The 26,689-nt window shown below is 50.8% G+C and overlaps 1 protein-coding gene across 1 annotated transcript; it reads left to right on the top strand.

Annotated features, from left to right (window-relative positions):
• Positions 1–1,740: 1,740 nt before the first annotated feature.
• Positions 1,741–26,033, top strand: YWHAQ (tyrosine 3-monooxygenase/tryptophan 5-monooxygenase activation protein theta). The gene is made up of 6 exons (XM_028515353.2): positions 1,741–1,879; positions 2,283–2,639; positions 19,698–19,821; positions 22,218–22,381; positions 22,697–22,792; positions 24,962–26,033. The coding sequence occupies exons 2-6, from the start codon at positions 2,346–2,348 to the stop codon at positions 25,019–25,021; spliced, it is 738 nt and encodes a 245-aa protein (XP_028371154.1). The 5' UTR covers positions 1,741–1,879; positions 2,283–2,345; the 3' UTR covers positions 25,022–26,033.
• The last annotated feature ends 656 nt before the right edge of the window (positions 26,034–26,689 follow it).

Here is a 26,689-nt window from a genome sequence, read left to right as displayed (position 1 = left end):
CCCCTTCCCTCCCTCCCTGCCTTGGAGGTTCAGTCCCCCAACAGTCCCCGCCTCAAGAGTCACTACCCCCCATCTATCCCCACTGGTTTCTCCCCGGCCTGAATTGTCTCTAATTCTGGTAAGCTTGAAATTCACTGGTCATACAGAAAGCATTTTATCTGACCTTCCACATGTGAATTCTTTCCAATGGGATTTCTTGATGTCCAGCTCCACCCCAGCCCACATGGCCATAAACACTCGTGTGTCTGTGGCCCGGCCCCAGGGATTCCAGAAATAACAGCAGGGCCCTCGGTTAGAATGCTAGAACATAGTGAGGCATTTCTGTGTTGAGACACAGGCCCTTTCCAGCCCAGGCCTCTCCTGTCTGTCACAGCACAAAGCAACCTTTACAAGGCAGGACAGGGAGGGGCAGCTGGGAGCGAGTGTGGATTTCTGGAAAGTCAGCACCTCTTGCTATCTGCGTGCACTCTCGGATCCTCTGTGCTCGAGAGTCTCCAGACCTGCTCGGGTCTCCGCTGAGAAGCTGACATTTGTTCTCAGCTGCGGCATCCTTTGCTTTCAGCGATCCGTTCTCCCTGGGATGTGCTAGAACTGGAATTGTGGCAGCGTGAGCCCAGAGGGAGATTTTCGCCTTATGATGATCCTTGGGCCACTTTCCAGACACCCGGGACAGCCACCTTACTTGGAGTAAGGCACTGGGGAAGGGCCAGCAGAGAAGCGAGTGGCTGGAGGGGAGCGTCTAGTTCAGAGAGAAAGTACCGGCAATGACCCTAAATAAAAGGCATGGGGGCGACCTTTCTCTCCTCAGAAGGGTGGTCACTAGGAGTCAGAAGTCAACATCGAGGGAGAGAAATTGAGCTTCTCAGTGGTCCTCTGAAAAATAATACCAGAAAATAAAAAGTGTGTACACAGAGACCGTGATATGAGAAATATGTATGTAGATGAATAACCTGGAAAGGCTAGAAAGAAATATAAAAACAGTTGCTTTTTTTTTTTTTTGGTCATTTCTCTTTCTAAAGAAAATGATGACATCTGGCATTACCAGAAAGACCTGCCTGGACTTTTGGGGGCGTTCTATAGGGTAATTTCAAGTTTTAGGTGCCTGTCTGAAAACTTGAATTTATCGTGTAAAAGCCACTCATAAGCCACTTTGTCCAGGAGCTAATTCTTCTTTAATGGGGATGGGATTATTTCTGATTCGCAGCCCCAATTGTAACGTCATTAAAGGCTGGGTTCAGTGTATTGAGCTCCAAACCTTTGTCACGAATAGGAAGGTGGAGGAAAGAAAGGCGCTTGTGCAACTCAACAGCCGGCTGTGTCACATTCGCAGGCCGGGCCTCGCTAGGGCCGAGTGCAGCCGCAGCTGCATTAGTGCAAAGATGCGATGCCCCGTCTGCACCAATGCTGCGGCAGGAGACGCGGCCACCGCAGGCGAGGTCGCGCGAGCCTCCGGCTCCCGGGCCGCACCCACCCGGGCTGGGGATGGCGGGGAGGATGAGGGGAGTCGGTAACAGCATCGCAATGGCAACAGTGACGTCCTTTTACCCTGGATCTAATTGGAGGAAACCCCGTGGCCAAAGCCGCAGCCTGCCGGCCAACCGAACTTGCCCAAGCCGACCCACCCTCCTAGCCTCCGCTTCCCCGCCCGTCCCGCCCCCCTTTGCCCCCTTCCGCGCGCTCAGGCCTCATTGGCCAGCCTCGGGGCAGGAGGCGGGATGTTCAGGACCAGCGCCGCGTGTCATTGGGCGGTGGGAGCGAGGGCCGTCGCCTGGTGGCCCGCCCCTCGGCTCCGGGGTAGGCTGAGACGGGAGGGTCCTCGGCTAAAGCCCAAAGCGGATCAAAGTGGTGGTACTCGCGCCGCGGCCGTGGAGACGTGAAGGTGAGCTCCCGGGTCGTCCCCGGCCCTTCGCGGGCCGGGCCGGACTCGAGAGCGGCGCGAGGCCGGCCCCAGGCAGCGGCCGGCCCCGACGCCGCTCTCCTTAGGGACGGCTCCGGCGGGAAGGTGTGAGCCAACGGCCGCTTCCATGTTGGGCCGGGCGGGCGCGGGAGCGGGAGCGGCCGTTCCTCCTCCTCCTCCTCCCGCCTCGGTCGCCTCCGCCTGAACCCCTCGGCACCCCGGGCGCCCCGCGGGGAGCGTGGGCGGGGGAGGGAAATTCAACCGGGCCGCGCGTGCGGGGACAGACAAAAGGGGCGGCGGCGGCGGCGGCGGCGGGCGGCTGGGGCGACGGGCGCATTGTCTGACGGCGCCGCCCCGCCTCTCTGCCCGCGCCCGCCGCCCGCAGCCGGAGCTCCGCACGCCGCCTCCGATCCGCTCGGTGCTCGCCCTCGCTGCCCTCCCCGTCCCCATGGAGAAAACGGAGCTGATCCAGAAGGCGAAGCTGGCCGAGCAGGCCGAGCGCTACGACGACATGGCCACCTGCATGAAGGCCGTGACGGAGCAGGGCGCCGAGCTGTCCAACGAGGAGCGCAACCTGCTCTCGGTGGCCTACAAGAACGTGGTCGGGGGCCGCCGGTCCGCCTGGAGGGTCATCTCGAGCATCGAGCAGAAAACCGACACCTCGGACAAGAAGTTGCAGCTGATTAAGGACTACCGGGAGAAAGTGGAGTCGGAGCTGCGGTCCATCTGCACCACGGTCCTGGTGAGTCCGCGGGAGCCGGGGGGCCGCGCCGGGGCCACCGAAGCTCCCGGGTGTGAGGTCTGCCCACTGAGAGTGCCCTGGGGACGGGAAGACCCGCGGGCTGGGGCCGGCCTGGCCGTCGGCCGGACGCCGGAGAGGGTTGGAGGAGGGAGCCTTGACCTCCTTCGTGTGCTCTTGCACTTGAGACCCAGAAGCCGCTTTTCCAGGGTGAGGAGGTCTTTTCCCAGGTTGCTGCCGCGCAGTGTAACTTGGAAACATCCGAATCAGTTCGAGGGCTCCGGGCTTCGGTTCCATGGGACGCGATGTATGTATTAGGTTTCCCTCGGAAACCGAGGGATGGAGATTTACTTTGAGAATCTGAAGACGCTTCACTTTTCAAGTAAGGGGATCTGTTGAGCCTTTTCCTCTGTGAAAAAGGAGGGATGGGGGAAGTCGGGCACATGTGAGGAAGGCACAGCTAAATCTAAAGAACAGAATACCCGGGCACGTTTCAGGGTGTAATGACACTAATGCCCGGGACTGAAGACCTAAGACCTCGAGGGCTGTGGGGTCACAGGTGGGGTCTCAGGGCCACTCCCCACGTCTGAACTGTCCAGGCCTGGCGGTGCGGCTGCTGGGTGGAGTAAGGGGCCGCTCTGATTCACTCTTAGAGCGAAACATGTTTTTAGCTTTGTCATTGCGGAGGTCTTTTGATCACAGATAAGTTTTTAGTTTAAATGTCAGCATTCTGTCCTGGACTGTCCATAAGTGTTCTAATGCTGCAGCGTCGTTTCTGCCGGTGAAACGTGAACCGTGCAGTTGCCTTTTTTGTGCGTGCCCCTTTCACAGGGGGTGCACCGATGCTTGAGGTGTTTGCTCCTCACCGCAGTTTATTTGGGTGGGCTCGAAAGGACACACATGCCAGATGGGGGATTGTGCAGAGGGAGCGAAGGGGGCGGTGCCTCTTCCCCTCCGACCCTCTCCTCCTGGTCCCATCAGATTGGTGAGGCGGGAGTTTATTTTATTCTGTATATTTTTTAACTTCTTTAACCTATTTTTCCAGTACAATAAATAACATGGGCTCTGAACAAACCTTGCCTGCTGGAGGTAGCTGGTAAAGGGGGGCAAAAAAGCGATGCAGGGTGTGCCTCGAGTGCAGAAAACTTTGTGTAGGGACAGTTTGCCTCAGGTGCAGTCGTTGATGTCTGCTGAGCCCCACGCCCTGCCTGGCGCAGAGGCGGCCCTTAGAACACCTTTTTGAACAGAACTGCTTGTGTTCAAGAAATACGCCCACTTCACAGTGATGGCAGACTTCAGTGGCAGACAGCAATGCCCGGACGTTAATGAGAAGCTTCGCTAGATACGAGGGGAGTCCACACGGCGCAGTTCGGTCTCTCCCTGTTCAGGGATTACTTGCAGTTTGTTGCTTAACCCTGCGGTGGTTCCAGATTACCACCAGATTTTTCCTGTTCTGAGCCGGAGGAATATTTGTTGTCACCTGTGGCTCTTGTAAATTTCAGCTTTTTATGATGGTGTAAGGGGAGGAGAGTTTTGTGTAATTGCTGAGTTACTTGAAGGCGAGACCAGGTATGTTAGAGGAGACCTTTCATAGAAACCATTTCAATACGAGAGAACCCTTGAAATTAGGACACATTTATTTTTTTTTATACTAAGTGCAACAGAAGAGTTTGGCTTGATTAATTGGAGGCATAAAAATTTTTTATTGGTGAAATGGCTTGAGTCTAATTGTGACTTAATGGCCAACCTCTTAAAGAAGAAATCCCAGGGCCCTGGCCCATGTGGCTCAGTTGGGCAGAGTGTGATCCCGAAACTGAAAGATGCGGGTGTGATTCCCGGTCAGGACGCAAACCGAGGCTGCGGGTTCGACCCCTGGTCCAGGTGTGTACAGGAGGCGACCAGGCCACGTTTCTCTCTCACGTGGGTGCTTCTCTCTCCCTCTTTCTCTGAAAGCAATGGAGAAATGTCCTTGGGTGAGGATAAAAAAAATCCTAGGAAAGGCCATCTTCAGTTTGGCGGCTGTGTTTGAGAGCTTAGTGTGTGCAAGGCCCTGTGCGAAGAAGCAGTGTGAGGAAGAACAGAGCTAAGACCCACAGAACTTGTCTCTGGTAATTTATAAGGTGTGCGTGCAAGAAATACGCAAGCAAATAATACATAATTCCCATAAAACGGTTTTGAGCAAGCTGTGTGTAGTTTGAAGGAAACAAACCCCAGGAGTGTCTTCCCAACGAGAGGTGTTTGGAGTGAATGTTGAGCAGGGAGGCGGGAGGGTGGGGGTCAGTAGTCCGGAAGGAGGTTTCTGTGGGACTGGAGCGGACTGTGCAGGGGTGCTGCAGGAGAAAAGCCTGGAAAAGAAGGTAAGAACTAAGTAAGGACGCCAGAGGGACTCGCCCCCTTCGGTTGGCCGAGGGGAGACACTGGAGATTTGGGGACGGTTTTTGAGTGACGTGCGTTGGCAGCACCTGGAGTTCACGGTCAGGAGTCCGTCAGCACGACTCGAGAGAAGAGTGAACCCTGCAGTTTCTGAATAGGAGTGCTGCGGAGCTTCTCCTCTTTCCTTCGGGGAGCAGGTAGGAGAGGTTGGCGTGGAGGAAGCAGGTGAAACTAGTTATTCATAGGCGACCAGTGAAAGTAACATGGAGACAGGCGGACTTTGGGGCCTAAGCAGCCAAGATCCTCGGCCTCTTCCTTCCCTTCCCAGAGCAATTTGGGGGTGGAATTACTGAAACTATTTACTCAAAATGGACATGGTGGACAGTGCTCAGTCTTTTTGATAAGGACTGTATTCAGAGAGACAACCGAACTATAAAAGGGCAGGAAAAAAGGTTAAAAATCTAAATGAGTAATCTGAAGAGCAAAAAGATGAAAAGGGCCCAAATGACCAAACTCTTTGTAGAATCTGAGAGATGTTAGAGAAGATTTTACCGAGTTCTTTAACTCCCAGTGTGATTTGTGAAACCACAAGAGTCCTAAAATTTCCAGGACTCTTCCAATTCGGATTTCTTGGGACCATACAATTATATAGGCCCTAGCCATTCTGCCCTGCTCTGACTTCCTCCCAACTCTGAAATGAGTGGTTTTTTTTTTTTTTAAGAGTTTATTTGTTTTTAGACGGGAAGAGAGGGAGAGAGAAACATTAATGTGTGGTTATCTCTCATGCACCTCCTACTGGGACCCTGGCCTGCAGCCCAGCCATGTGCCCTGACTGGGAATTGAACCCAAGAGAGAAACATCAATGTGTGGTTGCCTCTCTTGTGCCTCCTACTGGGAACCTGGCCTGCAGCCCAGGCATGTGCCCTGACTGGGAATTGAACTGGTGACCCTTTGGTTCACAGGCCAGCACCAGCCAGGGCTGAGTGTGTTTCAAGTCCAGATTGAAGAACATGTCAACAGTGTATGAAATGTTGAAAAACCACTAATAATGACTTCAGTGACGTGGCTTCAGAGAACGATATGGAGGCGTCCTTGGTAATCCTAGTAAGGACTGTTGGGAATAGCAAAGTTTAAACAAGAAAGGTGAGCGATTGTGTGGCAGCCGGGCAGTGAAAAGTACGTGTAAGGTGCTTGTGGGTCATGAAGAACTTGGGTGTGAGGTGTCAGCAAGCTGATGAAATCAAAGGGGGGTCCACAGAGCCCTTCTGGGGCCTGGGGACCGAATCTGTCCTCTGTAAGACGGTGGCATGGGAGTGAGGAGGAGATACTGAGGGAACTGCGAGGTGACGTTCATCTCAGCCCCGTGTTGCCCTTTCGTGCCGATGGCCGTGTCGTGGGCTGGCTTCAGCAGGCTGTGTCGGTGCACTGCGCTATAACAATTCGGGGACCGTAGTCTGTGTTCCGACTCTTCAGTAGTGTATAGAAGCTTTCCGAAAAGTTGTCTCTGTCCGTATGTAAGTGCTCTGTCAGCCTAATTCAGAAATGGGCTTGATTTAGTTAAGTGTTCCAAATTGATCTCAATGAAAATACATAGTGCTGGACATTATTTTGAAGTAAGACTGATATATTTTTTAAGATTTTATTTATTCATTTCCAGAGAGAGGGAAAGTAAGGGAGAAAGAGGGAGAGAAACATCAGTGTGGTTGCCTCTTGCACGCCCCCCTCTGGGGACCTGGTCCGCAACTCAAGGCATGTGCCCTGATCAGGAATTGAACCAGTGACCCTGTGGTTCGCAGGCCCATCCATGCTCAATCCACTGAGCCACACCAGCCATGGCTGATATTTTATTTTTGATAGTTAATAAGTCTTAATATAATTTTATTGACATAATGGAAAAATTATGGACTCTGGAATTAAGAGTTTTTAAATCATTGCTCTATAACCTTACGGGTTTTTGACTATGGATGAGTTTCTTGAGCTCTCTTTAAAATTTCTATTTATTGTTTTGAGAGAGAGAGAGAGAGAGAGGGAAAGGTCGACTTGTTGTTCCACTTATTTATGCATTCATTGGTTGGTTCTTGTACGTGTCCTGACCAGATATCGAATCTGCAACCGTGGCATATTGGGATGATGCTCTAACCAACTGAGCTATTCGGCTAGAGCAAGTTTACTGATTTTTTAAGGTTCTATTTCTTCATCTATAAATTGGTGATGATGGTACCTGCTTTTATAAGCTTGTGATTAAAATTATAACTAGTATTTATTAGGCATTTACTATACACTAAGCACTATTTTAAGCACTTTTATATACTCATTTTGTCCCCATAGGTTGGATTGGTAGTATTATTTCCATTTTTAAAGTTGAGAGAACTAGGATGTAAGGAATTAACTAATTTGGTCAACATGCAAACTGGGGGGGAGCCTGGCCTGCAACCCAGGCGTGTGTCCTGGTTGGGAATTGAGTCAGCGGCCTTCGGGTTTGTCAGGAGGACACCCAGACCACTGAGCCACACCAGTCAGGGCGGGGAAATACCTTTGTGTCATTGGTTGGCTTGCTACATGTAAGTGTGGTATAGAGGCATCGTTTAAATAAAAGATGCGAATAGAAGAAAAATTATAGTTCATTCATTGCTACTTTAATTAAACTCCTAATCCATAAGTAAGTTAACAGTGAAGATTTCTGGAATATTTCATGATAATTTGACCAGATTTGAAAATATTATTTGCATATTGATGTGTTTAAAGACAAAACGATGGTGATAGTACTCACTGCTTCAAAGTCGGAGTGTGAACGGAGCGCACTCGTGCATCCGTGAATTAACACCACTGTAGCTGCTTTAGTGGTGATTCATGATACTATCCTTTTATGCATGTTTGAAATTGTCCATAATTAAAGGTTATCTTTCCCCTCAGAAACTCCACCCCCACCACGTAGCTGCACACGAGGAATGGAAGCGTAGGTCCAGAAAAACGTCTGGACTGGGATGTCCACAGCAGCTTCATTCCAAGAGCAGGAAACTTGAAACAGTCCAGTAATAAGAATAAGAAACGGATGGACGGACTGTGGTATAGTCCTAGAGACGGGATACTATGTAGCAGCCAAAAGGGATGGGCTACTGATACACACTAGAACTGTTTTGGATTTCCAAAACAGTGCTAAGCGAAAGAGGCTTTGCATGAAAAAGCACATCGAGTGGTTCGGTTTACATGAAACTCTAGGACGTGCAGAGGTAGTCTGTGGGTGAAGAGTCAGAGGACTGCTGGCCTCTGCGGGGCCGGAGGCAGCGACTGACCGGGAAGGGGCCGGAGGGACCTTCGTGTAGTGAGTGTGATGCCCTTCATGCCGGTGTGGGGTTGAGTTACACGGGTACATGGGCCTTCGTTCAGACTGCGTGAGTTGAGGGTGCACCTGGCGTTTGTGCGTTCACTGTGACGCTCAGAGAGGTGGGCATGTTGGATGGCTTCTGCTCCCTTGCGTTGGGGACAGCGGCGTCGGGTTGATGGGATGTCTCTTCGCTCCCCAGCGCCCAGCCCGAGCGCAGGCTGGGCGTGTGTGGAGTCGGTAGGGAGTGGCCTTCTGGGCTGTGGGCATTTCGGTCTGAAGGTCCCAGAGCTTGCAGAGAACGGCCTCAGTGAAACTTGTCGTTCGCTCGGATCTCCGCTCCCCGTATACATCTTTTCTGTCCAGGGGGGCAGCGCCCCACGACCTCCTCCTCACCCGGACGGTGTGCACGGCTGGACGTGGCCGTGTGGCACTGAGTACGTGTTGTGTGACAGCCTCCGTTCTCTAACTTTGACCTGAAGTGCTCTTCCTTCTAGAGGTTTGCTGCGGGCCTCGCGTGGGGCGGCGGAGAGCCGGTGGCTCTGCGGCCCTCTGTACACTGAATGCCGGTGCTTTCTTAGAGGACCGTCTGGCGTGGTGTTTGTGTCCAGGGGACGGTGGGAGGTGAGCGGGAGGGGTCGGAGGGATGCTCTGACACCTGAGCGGTGCTGGTTTCAGGTCAGGCTTTTACGGCCCAGGTAACTCTTGCTGATGTTACTCGGAGGAGTCAGTCCTGCCGTTTTCCCTCTCGCTTTGCTCCTCCTGCCCCAGACGTTACTTGAACGAAGCTCAGAAAAGTTTTGCTCTTTTAAACAACGGCATCAGACACTTGCAGGGAAACGTACATGAAGTGTCGTGACCTTTCGGCCCGGTGCTTTTTACTACGTACTTGGCGGTCGGTATGTACGCTTTACAGACCCTCAGTGCTTACGGTGCCTGCCTGGGGGTCCGATGGCCCGGCGCTGTGGCCAGAGAGGTCGGGGCTGTGGGGGCCGCGCATCCTCAGTCAGAGCTGCTCCAGCTGGCGTGGGGGCCGACTGCAGGGGCCGGGCCGCTGGCTCTTGGTGGTGGCAGGAAGTTAGATTTTTGGAAGGACTGGGCATCCCGTGAATATATTTTTGCTTTATGAAAGTTAATTTTTATGTAACTTAGCTTATATTTATAAAAATCATATATGATAGTTAAACATCCCAGGGCTGACATCTGAGACAGGAAATGGTGTGTGTACACTGATTTGACTTCATCCAATTACAGTCATCCCCCGAATCCTCAGGGGTTGTGTCCCCAGACCCCCAGAGCACGCCTGAAGCCTGGGGTGGTGCCGAACCCCTGGCTTCCTGCTGGCTTTCCTGCACATGGGCACCTTCTCACTCAGCCGAGGCCCCTGACGGCGTCTCTGCGGCACATCCACGTTGCCAGCGCCGCTGCTCGTGTGCCCTGGGGCCCAGACTGAGTGAAGGAACGGCGACTCGAACACAAGCCCCACAGCGCATGACGGCCTGTCGGATACCAGAGGTGGCTGCTCACAGGCCAGCAGAGCAGGGAGCCTGTGCAGGGAGGAGACGCCGGACAAGGGGGTGGGACGGAGCAGCGTGGCACAGGATGTCACCGTGGTACTCGGAAGAGCATGCGATTTAAATCTTACCAATTCTTTGTTTCTGGAATTTTCCGCGTAATAGCTTCGGACTGCTGTTGACCTTGGGTGCCTGGAACCAAGGAGAGGGAAACTGGGTAAGGGGACCTGGTGTACGTACTGATGGTCCCACGGAAATCTTTCTTCCCTCTCCTTTCCCACACCTGCCAAATATTTAAAGTTGTTAATTTTGATGAAGTCCGGTTTTTTTCTTTAGGTTGCTTGTGCTTTCATTAAAATGTCTAAAAAACCACTGCCTGATCCAAGGTCTTGAAAATTAACATTCATGCTTTCGCTGGGCGTTCTGCTGTCTCAGCTCCCAGGTTGTGGTTTTGGCTCATTCCCAGTTAATTCCTGCATATGGTGTGAGGAAGAGGTCCAGCCCTCTTTCTTTTCATGTGGCTCTCCGGTCGTCCCGGATAAAAGTCCCCTTAATCTGAAGTTCTCTGCTTATGGAGAACATGGTCAGAAGTGATTTGGCATGAAAGTTCACTTACGGCCCTGGCCGGGTGGCTGAGTTAGTTGGCTGTTGTCCTGTACACCAAAAGGTCGCAGGTTTGATTCCCAGTCAGGGCACTTGCCTAGGTTGCAGCTTCAGTCGTTGGTCAGAGCACGCCCATGAGGAGGTGACTAACCAATTGGTGGTTCTCCCTCTCTCCCTCCCTGCTCCCCCTTTCTCTCTAAAGTCGGTAAGTGCGTATCCTTGGTGAGAATTAAAGGAAAACAGGTTCACGTAAGGACAGCGCGTGATGACCCGTTGTTCTCGCTCTGGCCAAGTTGTTTGCCCTCCCGGACACTCCCGCACTCCGCTCCCATTGCACTTCTCGCCGCCTCGTCGTCGGAAAGCCCTGTCTCCCCGTCTGAACGCGGAGATCGCACCTGCGCTCCGGAACGGGGTTTAGGTGTCAGCGCACTCACTCCACAGTCGGTTACAAGTCACAGCGCGTTAGTACTTTCCGATCCGTTTCCTGGCGCCGTGTGTGTGCGTTTGTGGGTAGGCGAGACATGTTCACCTGTAAGGAAACAGGGGCGTGTGGGTCTGCCTGGCTGCCCAGCCAGGTAGCCGCGAGCCCACGTCCACCTGTTCTGGAAGAGCCTCTCTCCGTGCCCACTGTGCCTCTGGCGGTCCAGCCGCCTTCTAGGGCCCCACTCTCCTGCGGTCACTGCGCCTTCCTCCGAACTCGGTCTCGTGGAAGTGGGGGCGGTCGGGCCCTTACACACTCGTGCTCTTCAACTAGAGTGGCTCGCTCTTACCCCTCACTGATTTACTGGTTTTACTTTAGAAGACATGGGGAGGAAATAACTGTTGCTTTTAGAATTTTCACAGCCGTGCTGGCCGGGTAGGGGAGCTCAGGTGGTTAGAGCATCATCCAGACACTCCAAGGCTGCAGGTTCCATCCCCGGTCAGGGCACACCCGAGAGACAGCCAGTGCGTGTGTAAGAGTAAGGGAACAGCAAGTCGGTGGTGTTCGTTTCTTTCTCTGTCAAGTCAGTAAATACATTTTTAAAAATCACAGTCGTTACCAGATTAGATGGAATCCAAGTTCCGTGCTGGGATTTAGGGACTTCCAGCTTCGTCTCCCGCCTCCGTTGTCCCTGCCCCTCCTCCCTGCTCTCCGGCCACGGGGCAGTACCGAGGGCTCTCCCGTGCGGTGTGTTTCTTGCCTTCGCTCTGACTCTCTCCCCATGAAAGAACGTGGTGTTTTCTTTCTCACCAAGTCCGCTAACGAGACCCAATCCTGCATTGTCTGGAGTTTCCCGGCGTCCTGAGTTCCTTTTGTGGCCGTCCCCAAAATAAAGTGTGTCTGATTCAGGTCTATATTGGTAAGCCGTTAAGAGCATGTAAGAACGAAGACTTTGTTTTTGTTTTTTTCTCCTGTAAACTATCCAGCAGCACTTTATTTTCCAAGGCCACTTTTGTGCTGACGGTTAGCAGTGACCCTGCAAGTCTAGTTGCAGTCATTTTCTTCCCATGGCCTCTTCAGTCTGTTTGACCCCGTTCTCTCCGTGGTGCCCCGCGACAGAGCCGGCGGACCGGAGGCTGGACGGCAGAGCTGTGTGTGATAGTGCAGCCGGGGTGAGCGTGTGTGGCGAGGGTTGGCCACAGATGGGAAGCTCGTCACAAATAATTATATCATGTCTTTAATGTAGAAATGGCTTAATTCGGCTTGTAAGCTTATGAGAGACAAAGCTCATATGGAAAGTACAGTGGTGTCTCTGCTAGTATAGGCTGTTACCTACTTCTATTAGAGTCCCTAGGGTATAGCAAAACTTGACCTATTTACTAAGCGAGCAAGGCTGTTGTGACCTATTTTAATTATTAGAACATCTTTTTCTCAGCTGTCAGTATGTCTGTTTAGTGGGATCACTTATGACCAAACTGAGATTTGACTTACCGCTCTGGTTTTTTTCCCCTTAAAAAAAAAAATCGAAACTGGGCCCTGGCTCCGTTGTTGGGAGTGTCGTCCCCACGCGCCAGCGTTGGTTTTTGGCCCCCGGTCATCGGGGCACACACCAGCGTCAGCCAGCTCGAAGGAGTGGAGCGGTGGATCGCGGTTTCTCCCCACCCCCACGCCCACCCCCCCGTTTTCCCCTCTCTGTCAAAGTCAAATCAGCTAATTGTTTTAAAACACTTGTTTTCCTGCTAGCCTTCGTCTTCTTCCCAAATCAGTGGCTGAAGGCGTTTCCGGATACTGGTAAATTGCAGGTTCTCCGAGGGGAAGGAAGTGTACAAATTGGTATTTGCCTTGGTTCCCTTGTTAATCCTGATCTGTCTGTGTTGGTGAATTATAGCTGCGTGTGGTTGCGTGCGCTTGTCAGGGTGTGATGGCCTTTGCTGGGCTGGGGTGTGGGGAGGGGGGCCAAGGGCACGCTGGGGAGCCTAGGTGGCTGGGAACGTGGTCCCGTGTGGACAGTAGAACGAACCCCTTTCCCTTCCCTTCGGCGGCTCACAGTTGCACACATCCCCAGAGTATTCTGTGCTGCTTTGTCTGAGCGGTTTTCCCGAGTCTTGACTTGGAGGAGATTCCATCAGGGGCTTGGGTGACTAGATGGGGGAGGCCTGGGGTGTGCGCCCAGAGAAGTTAGGATGGCACTCAGGTCCTCCCTGCGGTGTGGAGGGCCACTTCCAAGGCAGAAAATGGAGTGGGGGGAAACCAACAGTAGATTGTGTTAGGAAGGCAAAACTAATGTTTTTGAATAAGTTTATAATGTCTCAGAGGGCTGTGTGGGCGGTGGGTGTGTCTCGTGTCTAGGAGGAGGGCCGGGTGGCCGTGCGTGGTGGTGATGGAGGCTCTAGTCTCACTGAGCCCTGTTCCGGGCAGTTCGTGTTAGCTGGCTGGGCCTTCACAGCAACCCCGTAAAGTAGGCGTGGCCACGCTCTCTGTTGCAGATGAAGAAACGGAGGGCTGTAAAAGTGAACTTGAACTTCCCCGCTAGGGCTGGGGCAGGCATGTGCGTCATCACCACGTACACAGTCGGCTAGTGAGTTGCCAACCCAATCTCTGGATAAAGAACCAGATCTCCCTGGTTCTTTAAGGTAACCTCGCCAGTTACCTTAAAAGGGATAGGAGGCTATTGAGATATTTGAAATCCCTGATTATTCTAATGAAACATTTTCTCCCGGTAGCAGATTATCATAGTTGTCACATTTTAGGAAGGGTAGCCTTAAAGGTATTTATTTGATTAAAGAAAAAAGCTATCCTTAATTTTACATAATCCTTTAAAAGGTTGGGAACAGGTGTCCATTAAAAGGCAGCCCAGTCTTCTGCACGTAACTAACACAAAGGAACTTGAAAGGCCGGCCTCTGCAAACGTAAGGCAGTGCGTGTACTGTTTGTTATTCAGCATCTTGTACCGGTGCTGTGTTACCAGTTCGGGGAGCGTGGAACCTTCACAGATTATGACCAGGAATTTTTCAGTTACTCGATATGTTAGTTGCTGTAGTTATTCTAACTGGTGACTTCTCTTTTATTCCGTCGCTTCCTCCCCACTCTGAAAAGTTTCCTTCGGTGAAGGTCTGGGACTTCTTTGGGTGGACATGTTTTGCACCTGCTTTTACGTGGTGCTTTTAATTGGTTAATGAATTTTAACCCCCAGTTGTCTTTTCAGCACTTTGAAAACACTCCGTTGGTTTCTGATGAAAAAGCAACTGTCAGTCACATTGTTCCTTCCTTTACAGGTCACGTGTCATTTTTCTGGTTACTTTTAAGAATTTTCTGTCTTTGGCGTTCTGCAGTTGCACCCTGGCGGCAGTCTAGGTATGCGTGTGTTTTTACCGCACCGTCTTTGGGAGGCAGTGTGCTTCCGCTCCGTGGGAATCGCCGTTTGTAGTGTTGCTGTGAGGGTCTCGGCCATTGTCTCCCAGTGACCGCTCTCCCTCGTTCGTGCTGTTCCCCTCTGGTTCCTGTTGCATCTCTCTGGTAAGGTGGTGGGTCACAGATTTCTTTTCAAGATTTTATTTATTTATTTTTTAGAGAGAGGGGAAGGCTGGGAGAGAGAGAGAGAGGGAGAGAAAGAGAAATACTGATGTGAGAGAGAAAACATTGACCAGTTGCCTCTTGCACGGCCCCAGCTGGGGATCTGGCCCACAACTCAGGCATGTGCCCTGATGGGGAATCAAACCTGCGACCTTTTGGTTTGCAGGCCGGCACTCAACTCACTGAGCCACACCAGCCAGGGCAGAGTTGTATTTCAGTTACAAGTCTTCTGCTCATGTGTTTTATTCTGAAATTGAATAGTCATATTAACTTCTGCTTCTTGTATTTGTCAGAAACATTGGTAATACTATGTCTGATTTAGTGTACTAAGAAATATTAATAAATGATGTTTTATAGCCAGACAAAAGTCTTTAAGTATGTGAAGTTCATATGAGATACATCTGGAAAATGAACTAATATCGTTAACATGTAAAGAGAAATCAGTAAAGGAAAAAAACCATTAGGAAATGGCAAAGGATAAAAAGCCAATTATTAGAAAAAGTCATACAGATGTTTAACTTCGTCTATGGCATGCAATTTATAAAATTAGAAAATTGCAAATAAAACTATAGTAAGATGTTTTTCACCTGTTGGATCAGAAACGATAAAAAATTTCACACCCTGTTCGGAAGGACGCTGAGAAACCGGAGCAGTCCCGCCTGGCTAGTGGGGGATTAGTGGGGGATCACTGGGGATGGCTTCCAGGGGGACAGTTGAAGATCGGAGACCGTGTGCACATGTGGTGCGTGGTCGGGGACGTCCGAAGACTGGAAGCAACTCAGGAGCCTCTTCAAACAACCACCTGAGGCCCATGCTGTGGAGTCCCGTCTGCGGGCACGGCGTGACCTCGGGGGGATTACAGTGTGGGGAGAGCGAGGCGCAGAGCTCGCGGGGCTGTGAGTGGGCTCTCCCTCCAGGGGTGGGCACGAGACGCTGAAGGTGGTGGTGGCCTGGAGGGAGGGGAAGGACTGGACGTCTGTGAGGGCCCAGGAGGGGGCGAGGAACTTGGGTTTTGACTTTCTTAGAATAGTGTGTGATTACATCTGTTAGCTGTTGTTTAAATGGGAAGCAGAGTCTCGTGTGTGTGAGAAGAAGGTATAAATAAGGGAGGAAGAATCCTGGGGCGTTAGGTTTGAATTGCAGACACCAGTGTGCGGTAACGATTTTTCCGAGAACAGCTTCGCCGAAGGAGCACACCGGCGAGAGAGCAGCACGGGGCGGTGTCTGTTAGGAAGTGGCGGTGCTGGTTGGCTCGTGCGTGTCACTCACTGCTTTGGTCGAGAGTGGAGAATCCAGAAAGCGAGTGATTCAAGGAGAGCAAGCGCTGGATTGGCGCTGCCACCCCCATCCCGCTGTGCTGACGCCAGCACGACACACAGGTCTCACCTGCGACAGGTGCTGTGCCGGGTGCTTGACGCATGGGCCGGCCGCAGCGTGTTGTGAATGGGACATGTGGGGAAACACTCTGAGTTAGAGGCGGGCCTGCTTGGTGGCCGGCTGGCCGGCCTTTGATTCAGTGCCGTGGTTGTGTAGGTAGAGGCTTACCTTTATCCGAGGCCAAGACCTAACTTTGCGCCACGTTTAAACACAAAGCGTTTTCAACGCATGCAGAATTAATTACCCCGGACTGCGACTGCCGTGTGGAATCCAAGGCTGCCCTTCGTCGGGTTTGCAGCCTGCCCGGCCAGGCTGTTCGTGATGGGGGCGGACTGCGCAGGCCCGTGTCCGCGGGTCCTCAGCGTCCGTGGTGCTTCTTGCAGCAGATGCCGAGGAGACGTGCTCAATGCTGCCGCCCTGGGGGACACTGACCCCCGTGCTGTGCTGTTTTGTCGCAGCTCTTCCTGCTCCTTCACGTCCTATGTAGGATGGTAATGTGTGTTTTAAATTGTGTGTAGATACATCATCACCTAATTTCATTTTAGAATAGTTAAGGGGTCATAAAATGCTAGTTGTAAAAGAGGTCATGACGTACCGTGGCTGACTGGAGTGGCGTGTGCTCCTTTGACACGTAGGTGGCGTCCTGTGTGGCAGAAGTTCACAGCTCTTCGGGATACGGCGTTGCCGCCGCTTCTCCCCTCCAGTGGCCTGTGTCGTCGTAACCCGTGTTCTTGCCCCTGACTGTGCTCCCGCTCGAGTGTTTTTGGTCTGGGTGGTCCTCAGTGACCTGTCCACCCTGCACATTTGGGGAGGAAGTTCACTGTCCTCTTCCCTGATCTCTCGGGTCCCCAGAGAGGAGCACGCCACCCGCCTCCGCCCCTCCGTCCAGAACAGGGTCCGTCTGGAGCGAGCCCCGGCTTAGCCCTCCGGCCTCCCAGGACCATACAGCAGCTGGTGCGGAGTCACAGAGGGGCTCCCCTGCTTCCCTGCCGGGGACAATGCACAGAAGTCTGTGGGGACTTGTAGATACGTAAATGTTACAATAGGCTCCTCTGTCCTGACTTTTTACCTCACGTGGGAAGATTTTCTTACCCAGGGAGCCTCTACCATTTGGGGTTATTTTTCTCTGCTCTGTATTGAGGGTTTTTGTTTGTTTGTTTGTTTAACAAAAGAGTTGCACACTCAGGCTGCATGCCGTCAGTACTCGCAGCCTTTGTTCTCTGTGGCATGAGCGGTGGCCGGTGCAGGGGACCCTGGTGCAGCTGTGAGCACATCAGCAGGGCCTGCCGCCGAACCCTGTCCTTAATTAGGCTAAAGTAAGATCTCTGCTGCTTGTCAGCCCGTGGAGAGGCACGGTCCCTCCGTACCTGTCGGTCCCTTCACAGAGAGCTGGTGGCATCTGACAAAGAACCGTGCCACCTGGCTGCCCTCCAGGACGGAAGTGATGCCCGAGCTGCTTTATGAAAGCCAGCACTGCGAATCGTGCATGATGGCTGTGTGTGCGCTGGGAGTCAGAGTTCATAGTTTCAGGAAGGGGGGGCTTGCAGCTCACGCCGAGGTGACTGTTCAGGGGCTCCCCCAGTCCTTGGAAGGCCCCGTGCCAGGGACACAGCCCCGGGGAGAGCACCCCCATCTGGCCTGAGGGGCTCCGCAGGGACTGGCAGTGGAATCCCGTTTCTCGCCTCCAGACCTCGTTCTGGTCGACTCTCCTCAGCATCTGCTACCGCACTTCCACCAGATTTACCCAGAAAGCACGGGGTCTTAAAGGTGTCACCAAGTAGCTCTTGTCTGTGACTTGGAAGTGTCTTCATCAGAGCTGGCGCCCTGCCGGATCCCCTCTGTGGGACCTCGTCTCAGCGCCTTAGAATGGCCGACCGTGGCAGTGCTGGTTGCCACGGCATGCGTGCTGCGTTTGCGTTGTTTGATGCCGCTTCCCAGAGTCCGCTCTGGTTTATTTAATTTTTTTAAAATAGTGGTGACTGAGTATTATTGGGTGTAAACTATAATTGAACGATACCACTTTAAAAAGTAGGGATGACCGAGTTAATCTGAGATTCAGAAACGAGTGACCTTTTTTGTGACAGTCTGTGTGTAAAAATGGTATGAAAGGGGAAAAGTGTGATTTTCTCAGATTCTGGGAGTTTCTCAGGTTCATGTTAATACCTAGTAAAATCGTATTGGCGATGTCGAGAAGAAGTTATCACAGTCGAAGTTTCCGTTGCTTTTCCCCGTGGGGTGTGGAGTGAGGAAGCAGCGAGTGTCTTCGCAGCGGCCTTCAGCGCTGGGCCGCAGCCCGTGATGACAGCGAGCGTCGCTGCCCCTGCCGGGCGGCGCTCCAGATCCAGCCGCCATGTGGCCCCTGCCACTGTGAATGATGCATCGGCTTCTGGGGCTCTGTCATGTGGCATTACTGCAGTCTTGGGCTTACCTTCCCCTGAGCTCTGGGCCTCTGACATGCTACCTGTAACCTACACGTTCTTTTAACAAGTGCTTTAAGGATTTAAACATTTTAAGTGTTTTCCTGTTCATTTCCTTTAAAATATGTAATCTTGTACTTAGGCCGTTTTTAATCAGGTAAGAGCTACATTTTCTAAACTTGGTCTGTAAACAGCCTTTTACTTCTTAAGTTAGAAATGTATTATGAGACTTTGAAACAGTCTTACTGGGTGATTCTGCAAACTTCCCAATTCTGTATCAGAGGGGGCATTTTTACGTAATGTTAACTGATAAATGCCGGTGACCGTTTTTCCACAGTGCAGACATGGCTGCGTCTCCGATCCTTGCTTCCATGCGCTTCTTGACCCTGGCGTCTCGGTGGGGGCGTGGGGGCATTTGGCCGAGCAACCGCTGCTGGCTCTCACTGAGCTCCTGGGCCACGAGTCCTGTTCTTTCGCATCCATTTATTTTTTTCTCCCAAACAAGCCTAGGGGGTGTAGGTACCAGTGTCTTAAATTTTCCATGAGAATTTTATTTTATCATCTTTGTAATGTTTTTAAATTCAAAAAGGACTTAAAATTACTTAGCATTTAGTAAAATTGGTAGCCCCAGAAGATATCTATTAGGTGTGGCTTCTGTGACCTTTTGTACTCCCAGGCACACCTTCTGCAGGTAACTCGGTCTGGGAAGTACGAGCTCGTGGGAGCAGTGCGCATTTCTCTGTATGAAGTGAAGGCCAAAGATATGTTTAAATACTAACACAGTTTAAAAACTTAGAACACATATTTTGTATATATTTATAAGTATGTCGATGTTCGGTGGACACACTCGTCTTGGCCCCCCGGGACCCCCTCGCTCTGTGCAGGCACCGGTCTGCGGAGACCGCCACGCCGGCTCCGGGCTGGAGACCCGCTGCTCTGCGCCTGCGCTGTTCCGTGCCCTCCGGAAGCGAGTGCGCAGGCGCGCCGAGGGCTGCGTTCCGCCGTCCCCTCCTGAGGATCCCGGCGTCCCTCCCGGGGACGCCTCCCTGCTTCCGCGGCCTCGCTCCCGTCCCTTTCGCCGCCTGGCGCCTGGTGTGCACTGGACGGTACACGTGCCCTTCCCGTATTCGAGCCTGAGCTCTCGAGGTCGAGGACTTGGCCTCGTGGCTGCCTTATTAACCCCCCTTTCCGGTCCAGTGCGGCGCCTGGCACCTGGCACGTGGCGCCTGGCAGGCACAGGGAAGTGCTCGCCGAACGGACGCGTGAGTGAGCAGGCAGGCTCTTTCCGGCCGGTGCCTGGCGGGGGCCAGCTGTACCGTTAGAAACGGGGCTTGCCGTGAGCCGGAGCGTCCAGCGCGTGGGGCAGCCACCGTGTGGACACTTGACTGCACCTCCCTGGGGGTTCGCGGCTGCGATAGTACCTGCCTGTTGATGCCTAACGTTTTATTTTCTTCCTTCCAGGAACTGCTGGATAAGTACTTAATAGCCAACGCAACTAATCCAGAGAGCAAGGTCTTCTACCTGAAGATGAAGGGAGACTACTTCCGGTACCTGGCGGAGGTCGCGTGTGGCGACGATCGCAAACGTAAGTGTGTTTGGTTCGCGGGTGAAGCTAAAATGTGAGCTAGGAGTGGGGGAGGATTAGTGGGATACTAGGACAGTAGTTTCTGTGTAGTCTGGAGGTGTTTGTAACTGTAAAAACCATTTTGGGGTCTGTGTATAAAGAAAATAATGTTGCTTTGTGTTCTCAAACGTGAAAATACAGTCATGAGTTCACATTGTGTGCTCTATTTAAAAAATTGCAGCCCTGGCCGGGTGGGTCAGCTGGTTGGCCATCGCTCAGTACACTGAAAGGCTGTGGGTTCGATTCCCATGCAGGGGCGAGTACCTAGGCTGTGGTCTGCTCCTTGGTCAGGGATGTGTATAGGAGGCAGCAGATGGCTGTTTCTCTCTCACATCCATGTTTTTTTCCTCTCTCCCTCTTCCTCTCTCTAATAAAAAATCAATAAACATATCCTCATAAACTTTCTGATTACAGTTAAGATATTATTAAAAACAGGCCTCATCGCTTATGCTGTAGAAGGTGGTTCACCATAATTGTAGGCCCAGAGCCCCTTGCGTACGCTTTGAGTGATGCTCCTTACACCGTGGAAACCGGGTGTGTTTTCCTGTTTGACATGTTAACTGCTGCCTATTTTGAAGGATCATAACATTGACGACTAATTACCTATAACCGAGTTTGTGAGGCTAGGCGAAATGAGAGCATTATTGCTGGCGTATAATTTATCAGGAGACATAGACTTGGGGAAAAGAGTAATAACCGAATTGCCTAGCGTGCTTGTTGGACAAATCAAAGTAAGTTAATTAGCAGTGAAGTCATTCTCCTGGAGTGCTGGTAGCTGAGGATAATGAGACCCCATTAAATTTTGTGTGTGTTTCTGCTACCAGCAAATTCTAGGTACAAGCAGCACTGAACTCCTTACTCCTTCCCAACAAGCCTATTATTTTGTTCTCAATTTTCTGCCATCTGGAAAAGGCGAACTCCTGCAGAGCTACTAACAGAAAGTGAGACAGTTTCACCATCCAAATACCGGTTTAAAGACATGGAGAGAAAATTCTGTTACCCTGTTGTAACAAAATTTGTATACTAGACTTAGTGTGTTGTTGATGTAAAATCCCCGTTGCCGTAAAAACAGCAAAACTGAGTGTGACAGAACTGAACCTTCCGACGCTAGCAAGTTGGTCCTGGCATTTATCCCATCCCACCCTCCCTGGCTCGCTGGCACTTGGTAGTCCTGTGCACAAAACCCTGCACCAGTGTGAGGTTTGGCGGTAGCTGGCACTCACAGCTGAGACCTTTACTCACCGTAGTGCCTCCTCAAGAGCCAGCCGGCGGCCAGCCGATGCTCCTCAGCGCGGGGCTAAGCAGCCTTGCTCCCGTCCTCACACTGGCTGTTCCAGAGCGGGGGAAATTGGCAGGGTCTGGCTGTACAGGGACCACCGAACCTCTGTAGGTCAGTGTTTCCAGAGTCCTAATGGGCCAGCGGCCTCATTCAGAAAACCTACCCTTTTCAACACAGGGATATAATCAAATTATGTTGGTAATGCTTGCTGAACATTTTTTTCAAAAAGGTGACCTTTTTTTTTTTAGATTTTATTTTTTTATTTTTAGAGCGGAAGGGAGGGAGAAAGAGAGGGAGAGAAACATCAGTGTGTGGTTGCCTCTCATGTGCCCTCCCCCACACGCACACTGGGGACCTGAGCCACAACCAAGCATGTGCCCTGACTGGGAATTGAACTGAGGACCCTTTGGTTTGCGGACCGGCACTCAACCCACTGAGCCACACCAGCCAGGGTAGGAAGGTGACGTTTTTATTAAGCCAGTAATCAAACTCTAGTCAGAGCAGGTTTTGTTCTGTATGCTGGCACTTTTATATCGCTTTTCGCATGATACATCTTGATACAAAGGATCAGTATCATTTTCACAAGTAAGTCACAAAAATAGAGATTTGGTGATGGTCGTCTTTGTAAAGTGTTTTTCATTATTTTGAGAAGGGGTATTATAGCCAGTTTTCCCCCCAGCTTTATTAAGATATTATTAGCATATACCAGTCAAATTATTTTTAATTACTGCATTTTCAAGTAATAAAATTAAGCATTGTAAAAGAAGAAAAACTTTGGAGCCCCAGTGATGGAAAAATCTGACGTAATATAGTAATGGGTTTTTTTATTAGGCTGATTATAAGCCAGCAACATTATAAACTAGTTTTTAAATACCCAGTGCAAGAGAATGTTTTGGTTTGCTACTGTGGTTTTAAAAGAAGGCTGGAGAGAAAGACCTGGTTCTACCGAGAGCTAGCAGTACGTGTTAGGGGTGTTGATACGCTGTATGCCGGATGGGTGTTTTCAGTGTCCTGCTTTTCTCTTTATTTATTTATTTATTTATTTATTTATTTTTTTTTTTTTTCTTTTCCTTCACAGAAACGATAGATAATTCCCAAGGAGCTTACCAAGAGGCTTTTGATATCAGCAAGAAGGAGATGCAGCCCACTCACCCAATTCGCCTGGGGCTGGCTCTGAACTTCTCTGTGTTCTACTACGAGATCCTGAATAACCCGGAGCTGGCCTGCACACTGGCTAAAACGGTACGGTGTGCGTGCAGGGAGGCCTTCTTAGCCAAGCTTATTTGAGATAACAAATAATTGATTTCTAGGCATTTTATTTGCTTGGGTAATCAGGGATGGTTTCTACTATTTTTATTTGGATATCTCTTCTTTTTTTTTTTACCATCATAAGTTCTTAAACTGAGAATCTGAGGAAATGATCCCACCAAGTTTTGTTTTTAGTGGATAGTAGAACATAAAGTGGACGTTGACCTATCTTGAACAAATGGCTTGTCACTGTGGGCTGGCCAGGCGGTGTTGATGCAGGTAGTTTACGCGGGTATTGCTTCTCACCAGGCTTTCGACGAGGCCATTGCAGAGCTCGACACACTGAACGAAGACTCCTACAAAGACAGCACCCTCATCATGCAGCTGCTTAGGGACAACCTCACAGTGAGTGCTCGTTCTTCCGTCTCCTTCCCAGGGACAGGAGGGCCTCTCTTTTATTTCAGGCCCCTGTCTCTTGGGGCAGCCGTGTAACGGCTTCACTTTCTCTTAGAAGAAAATGAATATGTGGATGCATGAAGAAAAGTATATTTTGTACAGGACAATTGTTCTTTTGTGGGCAGGTTTTCACGTTGAACATTTTATCAGACCTTCCTGAGAAGGTACAGAAGTTGCAGGAACTCAAATCAGTTCACATCAGTGTTTCACTGGGATGAAGTTGATGATAAATTGGGTTAATGTGGACAGTCTAACCCTGGCTGGTGTGGCTCAGCGGATTGAGCACGGGCCAGCGAACCAAAGGGTCGCCGGTTCGATTCTCAGTCAAGTTACATGGCTGGGTTGTGGGCCAGGTCCCCAGGATGGGGTGCTCGAGAGGCAACCACACATTGCTGTTTCTTTTTTCTCTTTCCCTCTCCCTTCCCCTGTCTAAAAATGAATAAATAAAATCTTTAAAAAATATATGGAGAGTTTAGGTAGTTTCAGCATTTTCTTCTCTTGGGTAAATGAGCTATAGCAAGGCAGGGGCTATTGTAGCCACCTAAGCTTCTCCAAAGTCACATGAAGTGCCTGCCGCTAATACAACTTGACCTTGGGAACGGTGTGCGCGTTCTGTTGGCAGGCAACGGGCCGCGGCCCGAGCTTCCACGGGCTCCTCCTCTGCCTCCGGGCCAGCTCCTGCCTGTGGCTTGCGTGTCTTTTTAAATTCGGTTTTTCTTTGTTTTTCTTCCTACTACTCAGACAAGCAGATGATAAAAGAAAAAGTGATGGAGGAAAAAATATATAGGTTGAGCTTTATTTAGTGTCTTTTTTTATAGGTTTAAGTAAATTTGATATGTCAGAACCTTAGACAAAAGGTGGAAGGAGGCCCACCCACCTTTTACTGTTCGTGTAGTTCTCCCCCCAAGCCCTGGTTTGGGGCTTTATCTTTTGCTAAAGGGTTCTATTTGCTGTCAGCACCATATCAGTTCGGGGGAACGGGAAGACACAAATCCCGGTCGTCGTGGGGTGACGGCACTGATCGGGAGCAGTGTCTGCAGGGGAAATGCAGCCGGAGCGGTGGGCCCCTTCCCGGGTGCGCCTGGTGCCGCCTGCATCTTCACGGGTTTTCTGTTCTCTCCTGTGGAGACGGTTCTCCAGGGACATTTGTTTTGTTTTTATTTACGTTGGTATCTTAACAATAACTTAAAGATTGTATAGGAACCCTGCTTTTCTGAAATTCAGGTAGTGTCCTGGTCTGATAGAAATCCGTTTTGTGGGGTATGGATTTCAGTCAATAAATATGGACTCTTCCATTTCACTTCATTCCACTGTCAACTTAGACCCTTAGGGATCAGTTTCGTTTTCATACCCTGGCTAGCTCCCCAATCCTTCCTCTGTGTGTTCATGCACGCCTGCTTCTTCCTGATGCCGTGTCGCCCAGTCCGGCTCCACTCTTTGCAGCAACACAGAGTGACCGACTTTTGTACTGTATGGTAGCTCTTTAGCTACTTGGAAATAGTTACTATGACCACGGTCTCTCCTCTTCCCTTAAATTTTTTTGCTTTATGAATCTCAAACTATATTTCAGTAGTGCTTTCATGAAGAGCTTTGAGCTGTAGGAAATGAGAGAGCGAAAATTCTAAGGATGTTACCTCGCTTTTTTCCCTGAAATCATGGTACTTACAAAGAGTAAGCTTTAAAATGGACTCAGACAGCCTTGGCCGGGTAGCTCAGTTGAAGAGATTATGGTCCCAGCACGCGAGGCTGCGGATCCCGTCCTGGTCAGGGCACAGGCAGGAAGCAGCCGACGAGTGCGTAAACATGCGTGGGACGGCCAGTCTCCCTCCCTCTCCCTTTGCCTCTCCCTCTCCGATACCAGTCAATTAAAAAAATTGCGATGTGCTCGGTGCATGTGTGTGTGTCACTTTAGACGCACTGTGAGTAGTCTGCAGGGACACACTCTGGGGAGGAGTTGGTGGTGTTCGGGGTTCTGAGAGCTGTGACTTCCCGTCCTAGTTATACTCTCCGTTGTTAGAGTAATTCACTGCCCGCAGAATTACAGTCTGATACGATGGTGGGACTGGACGCGATTGTCTGCTGTGGAGACAGTAACTGAATGTGATCTCTCTCTCCTAGCTATGGACGTCAGACAGCGCCGGCGAAGAGTGCGACGCGGCGGAAGGGGCAGAGAACTAGCCGCGTGCAGGGCGCCACCCGCCCTCCCTCCGGAAGCCTTTGTACACATCTCCGTTCCTTACTCGCGGGGCTCCCTAGAGCAGGGGGCCCCACTCATGTGTATGGAGTCAACTGTTTCTAGTCTTCTCACACTGCAGCTTTGGGAGAACTCCAGTCCTTGATCTGTGTTTGTCTTGGCCTTCCTGGTGTGCGGTTACTGCTGTAGACAAGTATTAATAGCTTCATTTCACATCGACATAAGTAACTTCCAGACACTTACGTAGGGGACTAAAAATGTACCTGGTATTTAAGTAATCTGAACCAGTTCTGCAAGTGGCTGTGTTTTGTATTACTGTGAAGATTTGAAAACGTAGTTAATTACAATTTAAAGGGTGTTTTACATAACTTCTTCTTTCTACATTCCCTGCCTTGCTCTTCCTTGGGGGCTTCCTTTCAGCAAGCACTTCTCCACGTTCATGCGTCCCTTTCGGGTAGGACTCCGGAGGTTTAGATTGAGTGAAAACGCAGTCGGTGTTTCTGGGCTGGGGGTCACGAACGGGAATGTCTCCTGTGTCAGGTGGTGGGGGCCTTGCGTGTCTGTGGCAACAGGGGTTTCCTTCTTTACTCTTCATTTGCTGCTGTTTCGGTTGACAACTTCCCTCCCTAATAAAAATTCACTTATACCTCTGGCCTTTGTAGTTCTGGTATTCACTTCCCTAGGTAGCAGAAGTAGCATGTTGCTGCCAGAGCACAAGCGTTGCTTTCGGTAACTTCAAGTGCATGTCATTTCCTAATGCAGTGGGATGGGGAACAGGTTGAAGTCCACAAGTCCAAGTCCGACACCTCAGTGCTTCTCCGTGCGGATGTGTACACAGGTGGGAGGGAGGGAGCCCGGCGCGTCCGGTGACCGTCCGGAGCCGGACCGCCACCGTGCATTGCCGATCGTGGGCTGTAGTCCCAGAACGCCTTGTGAAAATGTTGTGCCCTATGTAACAGCAGAGTAACGTAAAATAAAATTACATTTTATAAACCACTTACCATGGCTTTGTAACAGTTGCATGCTTCTATTTCAAAGGACAAGTGAATTTACTTCCTGAAGTTTATTACTGATACCTTTATGTAAAATGCAGTGATGAACCCCACATTCTCGCTTTGTGATACACTTGGCTGGGGTTGCCTGGAAATGTCTAAACTTGGCCTATTTTTCTTAGAGGTAGTGTTTTATTCATACATCAGTTCTGTGGGCCGTCTCCCCCTCAGATGCAAACAAAACCCAGTTAAGTGCTATGTGTGGGATAAAGAGGACATTTTCAAACTAGAAAAGTCAGCATGGGATTGTGGATGCTCTGGCTGGTGGTAGGGCTGTGCTTCAGTGGACGTTCAAACGATGGCAGGGCAGGAGAGCGCCCTGTTCCGTTTCCAGGTGACTCCCCCTGAGCCCCGAGTTGCCCATCAGTGAGTTCCAGATGCTTGGGTTCCACAGGGTCACCACGGCTCTCAGCACCAGCCCGTCTTAAGTACTGGCTGGAGAATTTAAAGTCAAAAGATAACCTGAAAAATAAGCTAAGATTAATCTTTGATCTCCTAAAAGGTGACTGTGAAACAAGGTTTCATTTGCACTTCATTTGTTTCCTGAGGGGAAATGAAATGAGAAGGAAGTGGGTCTTGGGGAAACATTTAAACACCATG

This window comes from Phyllostomus discolor, chromosome 6 (genome assembly GCF_004126475.2).
Source record: "Phyllostomus discolor isolate MPI-MPIP mPhyDis1 chromosome 6, mPhyDis1.pri.v3, whole genome shotgun sequence".
NCBI classification, from domain to species: Eukaryota; Metazoa; Chordata; class Mammalia; order Chiroptera; family Phyllostomidae; genus Phyllostomus; species Phyllostomus discolor.
Note: the sequence above shows the minus strand (reverse complement) of the source record. Positions and strands in the feature narration are given on the sequence as shown.